Genomic DNA, 9,698 nt, shown 5'->3' with positions numbered 1-9,698 from the left:
CTAGTACAGTGTAAAAGTGAATACCTGTGTTGTAAACATGCATAGAATTAGCCTGTGTTAGTGAACTTATTGGTCAACGGTCACCCACTCACTAACTCACTAGTACATGTATATCACAGGACTCATTCAAACTGGGGTCAGAGGATAAATTCCAGCACAGGTTGTAACCATCAATGGTGACCTTTATACTAAGACATCTGGTATAGTTGCTTCAAATTAGGGGTGTGTCAAAGTTATTGTGTTTGGTGTGTGACCCGAAAGTAGCCTGTATAGCTGACATGGCTATTAATCTACAAGCCTGATTAAGAATGCTACTTGCCATCTAAAGATGATGAGGATTCGTGTGCATTTAACAAAATAAACATAAATAACTGTCTGTGACACTAGTGGTGTCGTCTATTTTCTATATAGTATATGGCTATATCAGCTTATTCCCATTTCTGCAACAGTGAATAAAATCAGAGAACAAAATTTTGATCCATTGTATATTATGATTTTGAACAATGATTCTTTACCTAGCGTCAAATTTGATACAAAGCTTTTCCTTATCAATTCTAAAAGCACAACACACGGAGTCAACAGTTAGGGATATCGAGTACTTTGTCATGCTATTTTGAATACAAACATATGCTCTATTACCATTGCTGCACTACTCGTAGACTTTCTATATCCAGCTCTGCTGCACAGAAAATCTAAGCCATGCATCGGTTAGCAAGTCACATTTTAATAAATAAATTGAAGACCCTTAATATAGTCCTAAGGTCTGTCCATCTGGGCAAGGTATTCTTGAAATAAGAGTGGTTGTCCCTCCTTCATGTGCAGCATACGCCAGGTGTCAATCCATGTCCCAGCAACACCGACACTAGTCTTTCTTATCGTCCTTCTTTACTAACAAGTCACTGACTTTCTTGCTTATGTTGGGCACCTTGTAGTTTTGTTCCACGTATATGCCGAATGCCACCCCGGCCAGTGCTCCCAGCGTCAGCGCTGATACTCTGGACACCAGGGCTCCCACCAACACTCCTTTACCAAAGTCTGACATTGACATGTCCTGGAAATGAGAAGTCATCATGGTATTCCATACTTTAACTCATCTGAAATCATTCTGCAGCCATTCTGCAGCCATTGGCAGTTTATGATAGTTCAAATTTCTAACGTTACAATTTGTTTGGAAGGCAGGACATTGTCTTCACATCCGTAGTTCTGCTTGGAGACCTCCATCTGCCTCTTACTGTAATGAATAATGACTTATTTTCATCAGCCTGTGCTTACAATTTTTCTCTGTTATGATCACAAGTCAAGTCAAGTCACAAATTATATCTTGGGCAAATATTTAGGGGGGTGGGGGTGGCTAACAGACCTGTGCTGTCAGTATGAGCTTTTGATAAGAGTGGTAAGAAAACAGTTCCAAGTTATGCATTCAACAAACCTTGAATAGATCAGGTTTAAAGACGTCCATAATCAAGTCATCTAGGTCAGGAAAATCCGATTTTTTGTCGTCTCCCGCCATCTTGGGTCGATTGGAATGGTCCACTTGAGCAAATGGGGGTGTCAAATAAAGTGATTTTGAGACGAAAATAGGGTCGTTTGAACGTTCGATCGGCGGAATGCTGTAAGGGATAGCATTGAAAATGCATTTACAAAAGTTACATTACATTGTTCCCATATTTAGCTCTTGTTCATTTAGTTATCGTTTTCATACAAGAAAATACCGTCTGCAATGTTTTATGCTGCAGTTCTCCTATATACCGCTAGAGGGCAGTGTGAGATCGCTCCCATGAGCACTCTCGTCGCGTCACATGATTTTATGATGTGTTGGTTCCAATCCTGATGGCTGCGATCAAGACGTAGTTTGGACAGTTTTCTTGGGGTCCTGAGACTTTTAGGGCGAGCTGGGGGTACCAGTCCAGAACTAGGTATCACAAGGAGTCCCTCCCCGGCTTGGAGAAATCGTCTTACTGCTCCATATAGTCGAGAAGTCGGGTAGGCGCTCTTTCTGACAGGAGTAAAAATTTAACGTCATCGTCTGCAAGAGGAGGGGTCACCGGGCACAGCATCAACTGGTCAACATCTGCAGATGTGTCTGCTAGAAACTGTGGTGTTGTGCTTTTACTGTCTGCTCTAGGATCTAGGCCGCTGGGAACCAGGAATAGCAACCAGAAACTAAACATTTGTGTTGTGATATCGTAGTACCCGATCTGTATTGTATTTGTGCATCAAAATGGGGAGGGGCCGGGTATGACTTCAGTGTAGTTCCGATTTTCCCAAGCTATTTTACAGGTTTTACCACAGCAAAAACCTGTATTGTTTTACCCCGGATCCATGGGCACCGCCATCTTGTTACCTGTGAAATACAAGTAAAGTAACCCAAAGAAGGGATCTTGAAGTAGAATCATGATGGAGGTAGATTTGGGAATCGAGACTGTGTACGGCAGTGATGACACATCTACCGGCGTTATGTCGGAGAAGGTGTCTGCGCTGGCCAGTAGTGTGTACCAGGAGTTCGAGAGGATGATCAAGAAATATGACGAAGACGTCGTCAAGGAACTCATGCCTCTGGTGGTCAATGTCTTGGAGAACCTGGACATTGTCACGCACGATAACCAGGTAAGCATGGTTCGTACGTTCATCGAGGACAGATAACCTGTTTTGTTTTACTACTTCGCCCTTAAGGGGTGAACTCAATAGATTGTTTTGTCCTGTCTGCCTGTGTGTGTCTGCGTTTCTGTGATTCTACCAATTACTGAAATAATGCATCACTGGCTGGCAAAATACACCAGATGATTATTACTGTATTGCCTGTGCTGCAAAAATTCCTGTGTGACACTTGTAAGGGTTGAAATTGAAAAGCAGTGTCATCGGTACGGCCTACGGGGTTGAAACTTGCCATCTCTGACTTCCTTGTTTTTATTTTGCTGCCCTGTCAGCTTTGGAATCAATTCATGGAAGACGTTGACTTCTAACACTATTAAGTAGTACATTCTAGTACTACATGGCCTTCTTGAAAACTTTTAATTACAAACCAAGGCGTCTTTTTATCTGGATGGACAGATTTTGGAGCTGGATTTTGGTTAAAAATAAAAAGTTTCTATTTTTTAGTTGTTGTTGTTTAGGCCTCATATCTTTCTCAGTACTACCCAGTTCTGACAATGATATCCCCATGTATATTAACAATGTCAAGCTCAGCTCCCATGGGATGTATGACATCACCTGTTAGCCATGCTTGCACCAGTGACTGGTATATAATATCTCTGGGTTGAACTTGTACCCTATGAATGTGATGCCAACTGTAGGGTTCAGGTTTCTCTGGAAAAAAAAAAAATTTCTGAGGAAAAACTGGCACTTGAAAAATCTCGGCATGAAAACAAGCCAATCAGCAAATTCCCAAGGGATTCAATTTTTCTTTTGAGTTTAGTGTACCCTACTAAGTATGTTGGGTTTCCTAAAACACAGGATCTCCAGTTTAATGTCCCTGTTCTAAAAGCTTAAAAACTAAGAATGCGGAAGGGAGACGGTGGGTAGGAGTCAGTCAAACTCTCAACCTTAGGGTCCAAAGGCAGGGTTAATCACCTCTAAACCAGGGTTATATAAGGTCATGTCATTGTAGTCTGGTATCAAAGTGCAGGCACATGGATTTGTGCAGCTTGTCTGCAACTGAATCACAAATCCAATATACCATCTATATTTGAAAGAGCTTGAGCTTCATATTTGGAAACAGGTGTACTGGTGCACCTAACGAACATATTAATCTGGGAACACAACGTAATATTGAATATGATGAGAAAGAGCAATCTTGTCCAGAGCTGCAGTCCGAATGGCTACTTGTAGTTGTAGACAAACTAGCGCGCCCAAGGTCAAAAATGTATATTATTGGTTAGTAAACTTATATGTACATTTGTAGTTTTGGGTGCACAATGCACCCAGTATTTAGAGGCCTGCATCATTGGGAAGTTTGAAGTGTTGATATGTAGTGATGTCTGGATGACTGACTGGTACACAGGAGCAGGAGGTTGTGTTGATATATGTAGTAATGTCTGCATGACTGATTGGTACACAGGAGCAGGAGGTTGTGTTGATATATGTAGTAATGTCTGCATGACTGATTGGTACACAGTTGTCTTGATACATGTAGTAATGTCTCAGTAGTGTTGATACATGTAGTAATGTCTGTATGACTGATTGGTCCACAGGAGCAGGAGGTTGTGTTGATACAGTACATGATGTACTTTAGTAATGTCTGTATGACTGATTGGTCCAGAGGATCAGAAGGTTGTGTTGATATATGTAGTAATGTCTGTATGACTGATTGGTCCACAGGAGCAGGAGGTTGTGTTGATACATGTAGCAATGTCTCAGTAGTGTTGATATATGTAGTAATGTCTGTATGACTGATTGGTCCACAGGAGCAGGAGCGAGGTTGTGTTGCTATATGTAGTAATGTCTGCATGACTGATTGGTCCACAGGAGCAGGAGGTTGTGTTGATACAGTACATGATGTACTTTAGTAATGTCTGTATGACTGATTGGTCCAGAGGATCAGAAGGTTGTGTTGATATATGTAGTAATGTCTGTATGACTGATTGGTCCACAGGAGCAGGAGGTTGTGTTGATACATGTAGTAATGTCTGTATGACTGATTGGTCCACAGGAGCAGGAGCGAGGTTGTGTTGCTATATGTAGTAATGTCTGCATGACTGATTGGTCCACAGGAGCAGGAGGTTGTGTTGATACATGTAGTAATGTCTGCATGACTGATTGGTCCACAGGAGCAGGAGGTTGAACTGGAGTTGTTGCGGGATGACAATGAGCAGCTGATCACCCAGTACGAGAGAGAGAAGCAGCTGAGGAAACATGCGGAGCAGGTACGTGCCGACAGCTAGCTGTGAGCACCAACATTCAGCTATTGTTATAACATGTACTACATGTGAAATCTGAAATTTTAACTGTTGCATCATCATCGGTGCCACCGTTATAGCATTACAGAAATAATATTACTCATTGTCTGGCAGTTGTACAGTCACGCCATTGACGGATATATAGTGAAATTTTATTTCAGTTGATCATCCCTCTGTAGATGCTTTATCAATTACATCATGTTATAACTTATATGTCATATTTCTTGCGCTAACAGTCAGTGACCTGTTTATCAGTTAAAAAAGAACCCAAACTGTTCACACATTGGACACACAAAAAACAGTTAACTAGTAAATAGTATAAGTTTACTATAACATACAAAATGTTATGAGTCAGAAAGTTAGGAATGTACAGATTTCTGTTTTTTTATTGCCCAACAGAAAGCCCTGGAGATGGAAGACGTGCACGAGTTACAGCGGCGCGACCTCCAGAACCGGACAGAGGCGTTGGAGATGCAGACAAGACAGTTAGAGCTCAAGTGCAAGAACTACTCCGATCAGAGTAAGCATCCTGTCAGGCCTAACCAAGTTAATCAAGTTTCTCAGATTTAAATACAGATAACATCCAAACTGAAAGATCATCATAGTAGTTATTAAAGGCCCCCTGTGCTGTCACTACGACCTAAATAGGACATGTGTGTCCGTCCCTTTCACACTGGGTATATCATACTAAATGTAAAAGTGTAACCGAGAAGACAACAAAACACAGAAAGTGTGAAAAGATTTGTTTCTTTTCTATACAATTCGTTGAGGGATATGTCAAATTTTAGGTTGCATGAGAGCGCCGTCCTAGTGGAAAGGGGGGTATAAACAAAGGTTCAAACAGACAAACAAGTAGAGTCTGATAAACATGTGCTGATATTATAGATTTCATATTCATTGCTTTGTTTTGTTTTGTTTGCTAGTCACTCGACTGGAAGACAGAGAAAGTGAGATGAAGAGAGAATACCAACAGTTGCACCAAAGACACACAGAGGTATGTATGTGCCTTTGATCACAATCATGATAAGATGATTGTTGATAGCAGCAGAGTAACACAGTTACATGTATATATACTGTACCAGAGATACAAGTGACTGTATAAACGCCATCACCAAACTGAAAGTGTCAGGCAAGAGGGGTCATGGTAGGCCGAGAAAAACTTGGATGGAACGTGTTAAGAGGGACATCAAGATGTGCGGTCTGACTGGGGTTGACCCACTAGACAGAGCCGCATGGAAGCGATGTGTGAAGACTAGCCAACTGCTGCCTACCCCTGTGTCAGCGATCCCAGCAACAGTATAATCAAACAATGGTGTAGTGAGTGAGTGTGTGACCAGAGATAGCAGTATTGAACTTCTATGAACTTGGCCATCAAAATCAAGAGTGTATGGAGTTTGGTAGAATTTCCATCCTCTTGCAGTTCCAGCCTGTTCCTCTGATTGCTCCCCTGCCAAACAGTCTGGCACCTGATAATGGAGTAACGACTGTCATTTAAAGTTGTGATTAGTTCCAAGTGACAGTATACTCTGTAACGGCATATTAACGGGCTTGGAACAGGCATTCAAAAGTTTCATCCCAGTTACACTGCTTCTAAGAACATTTGAAATCTGAAATATTATCATATCTTGCTTTCCTTTGGTATACATTCCATAATAACAGTATTTTTCTAAATCATTACTACATAAATAGATTCTTTGCAGTAAAATGATTCTTGTTAAGCTATTTTACTAGGCTCTTGGTATCTAAATGTTTAGAATTGACAATTGACAAAAACACCTTTTTGGCTGTGCCACAGGGGTGAAGCCTTACTTATTTATTTTGTTGAGGACAGTGACTGCAGAAGTCTTGTTTGTTGTGTTTAGATGATACAGACCTACATGGAGCACATAGAACGGACCAAGATGGCGCAGTCTCTGGGTCAGGATGTGGCAGCAAGTCCAAAGGCAAAGTAAGGGGCTTGTTTCTTCGTCGTTCTACAGTTTTATCCTGCACATTATCATCCTGGTACCACAAGGATGTTTGTTTGTTTGTTTATTTATCTATTTATTTGCACAACAAAATACATTAAATAATACAGAAAAGAATGCATAAAAATAGGTTCGGGAGGAGGGGAAAACTGTAAACAGCTAATGTCAGCGATTTACACATGATTAAACTACAAGTTGCAGTTAACCTTCATTGTGGTAGGATTAAATGAAGCCAGTTGTGGGTGGACAGATTTGAGCATTGCCAGCTATCGTGATAAAGGAACTTTTAGTTGTGTAAGATTTTTCCTTGAATCATGTACAAATACGATATGGGCAGATGTTAGAAAATGTACTGTATTGTAGGTTGCACAGTATCCTGAACCGCCCGTCCTCCCCTAACTACTACGCCCTGAGTAACCAGGATGTGGGCTCACCCGCCTCACCAAAGACCCCCCAGGCCATGTCACTCATCGAGGGAGAGGATGTTCTGGGGAGAAGCCCTGCCAGGGAGCCTGTGGGTCTTAAAAATACTACAGATCTTAAGGTAAGGGACAGCACGGACTGGGGTAAGCTTGGCCAACATTAGTGATAATAGCACTCACATAGTATAGTGTCTTTACTGTTCTTCTGTCATGCCAACTTCTTTTATTTTGTTTTCTTTGCCATTAATTCTAAACTTTGCATCATGTGGGCTAACCGTGGCATGGAATTTTGCTCTGTCCTTCATCAAGTGTGGAATAATTTCATTATTAACCAGCTAGCTGTTTTTATTTCCTGTGCTGGTGTTTGCTGTTTTCTGTTCTGTTGTTTTCTTGAACACCTTACACACTGTTTGTGAAGGATGAGCAAGGCGGGACTGAAAATGGTGCTGCACAATTGCATGGGGATGAAAAGCATGATGGGATAGAGTCCCAGGTGGCGGAGGTGGACGTATCCCGCGATTCAGTGCATGAGCCGGGTGACACCGCTGGTTCCGAGGAAGTCGTATCGCATGACCCCGTGTCTAAAGACGATAAAACAGCCACAGGGGATGTATCCCACAATTCTGAGCATGAGACGAGACCGACGTCCACAGAAGCCAACGAGTTTATTTTGTTGGAAGACAACGCTAACCCGGTAGAGGTAACAGCTTCAGCATAACACCCTGCAACTCAACACAGCAATGCAAATATAACCCACTACAAACTAACTCTGCTTAATGCTTTAAATGCTTACTCTAACAAGTGTAAATTGTGCCTGCACAAGGTGATTTAGTAAAAAAATGCAGCATCAATATTGGTCTTGGCGTGGATGTTCATATTTCCATATATCATGTCTCTAATCAAATATGAAAAATATTTTGGGGATGGCTTCGAACTTTCTTGTCTGAAAATTGATTGACTTCAGGGAGCTGTTAGTTTTTAGCTGATAAAAACCGACTTTTGAGTCCAGAAAAGGAAACGCTGTTGCAATATGCAACAAAGTTTTGCGATCTTTTGTAATATACATGTTTACCAAAAGCAAATCATGAAATCCCAATAGATGTAAATTACTTGACAATGAATTGTAACCAAATTTGTAAAGACATTATATTCTGGCAAAATGTCTGAAACTATGACTGTTCAAATGTTGATTGCAAAAGACTAATAAGGTAGTAATTATCCAATCACAGTGTACTACCATAAGTCATGGAAGACTCAACATAATTCCCAAAACATGAACATCCCATGTCAAACTACATACTTTGTTGGAGAGGAGGATAGGGAAACATATATTATGTTGATGATAACTTGCTTCTCATTTTCAGTCTGAGATACGGCAAACCATGACAGACAAGAGTTTAGACATCCAAGCTGGTGAGTTCAAGAATGCTGATTTTTTTCTTCTCTCTAGTAAAAATTGTGTTGGAAATTAATCACATAGAGCTAATAATACTGATACACATATAGTCAAATATGTACAACTACAAGCTTAGGCCATACCAAGTGAATTTGTTGATCCAAATCCAAGATTGATAAATCTTTGACTGATCTCACTTCATGTAGAGCTGTGTGCGTTACCGCCGCTGCCACTTTGGGGTAGTGGCTCAGAGGACCTCAGAAACGGAGGTTGGGAAAGTTCTGTTGTTTTGGAGGAATGTGACGGTCTGCTGTGTTCTTGGTGATGGGAACTCTCTCTCTGTTTGTGTCTACATTTACTTCTCTATGTGGATTCCTTTGATGAACTGAAAACTGCTAGTTCCACAATTGGATGGAGGCAGAGATTGGAGGGCCTGTTATGTATTCACACCATCATCAACTGTATTTTGGTTTCAAAATCAGTAGAGAGTTGAGTCTATTTTTTGCCTGTAACCATCAGTTGATGTCTAAAAATTGCACTGGCCTTTTACAGCTTGCAGACTTGTTGGGCAACATTTTTTTTCCTTCTGTGTGAAGCTAGCTTTAGGGGTTAAAGTTGTTGAATGGAAACAAACTTTATCTTAGTAAAAATGGTACCTTTTGATGACATCAATATTATATACATTCAAAAGAACATACATTAGTTAGGAAATGAGTTGCACACTTAACTTATATGAGAGAATGAAGAATTTCAGTATATATGGGGACTCAGACATGTAAAAGAACCCAGCACACTTATTGATCAGAGTGGAGTTTAACCTTGGGATGCTGTCAGCAGAAAACGCAAGCTGACAGGCATTGCATAATCAGCCAAGAGCATATTATGCTTTACCTGAGTAGAGGATGCCTTGAGTACATAGATTGTAATACTGTAATTTCTTTTATTTCTGCAAGGACTTATTCTAGTAGGAAGGGGATGAGGTTTATGAAGTCTTTTAGGTTTGGGGTAAAACAATTTT

The 9,698-nt window shown here is 40.8% G+C and overlaps 1 protein-coding gene across 10 annotated transcripts in view; it reads left to right on the top strand.

Moving 5' to 3' along the window:
- The first annotated feature begins 1,776 nt into the window (after positions 1-1,776).
- Positions 1,777-9,698, top strand: part of LOC118418970 (C-Jun-amino-terminal kinase-interacting protein 4-like) — a 28,600-nt gene continuing 20,678 nt past the window's right edge. For 4 of the 10 annotated variants that reach the window (XM_035825125.1, XM_035825126.1, XM_035825127.1 and 1 more), the window contains exons 1-9: positions 1,778-2,607; positions 4,767-4,862; positions 5,295-5,415; positions 5,819-5,889; positions 6,758-6,843; positions 7,226-7,406; positions 7,703-7,984; positions 8,649-8,697; positions 8,887-8,949. In XM_035825125.1, coding sequence (XP_035681018.1) covers positions 2,395-2,607; positions 4,767-4,862; positions 5,295-5,415; positions 5,819-5,889; positions 6,758-6,843; positions 7,226-7,406; positions 7,703-7,984; positions 8,649-8,697; positions 8,887-8,949 — 1,162 coding nt within the window. In that variant the 5' untranslated portion in view covers positions 1,778-2,394. Of the gene's footprint in view, positions 2,608-4,766; positions 4,863-5,294; positions 5,416-5,818; positions 5,890-6,757; positions 6,844-7,225; positions 7,407-7,702; positions 7,985-8,648; positions 8,698-8,886; positions 8,950-9,698 lie in introns of all 10 variants that reach the window. The other 6 variants (XM_035825130.1, XM_035825128.1, XM_035825133.1 and 3 more) reach the window with 5 other exon arrangements.

Source organism: Branchiostoma floridae, chromosome 7, assembly GCF_000003815.2.
Source record: "Branchiostoma floridae strain S238N-H82 chromosome 7, Bfl_VNyyK, whole genome shotgun sequence".
In the NCBI taxonomy this organism is placed as follows: domain Eukaryota; kingdom Metazoa; phylum Chordata; class Leptocardii; order Amphioxiformes; family Branchiostomatidae; genus Branchiostoma; species Branchiostoma floridae.
Note: the sequence above shows the minus strand (reverse complement) of the source record. Positions and strands in the feature narration are given on the sequence as shown.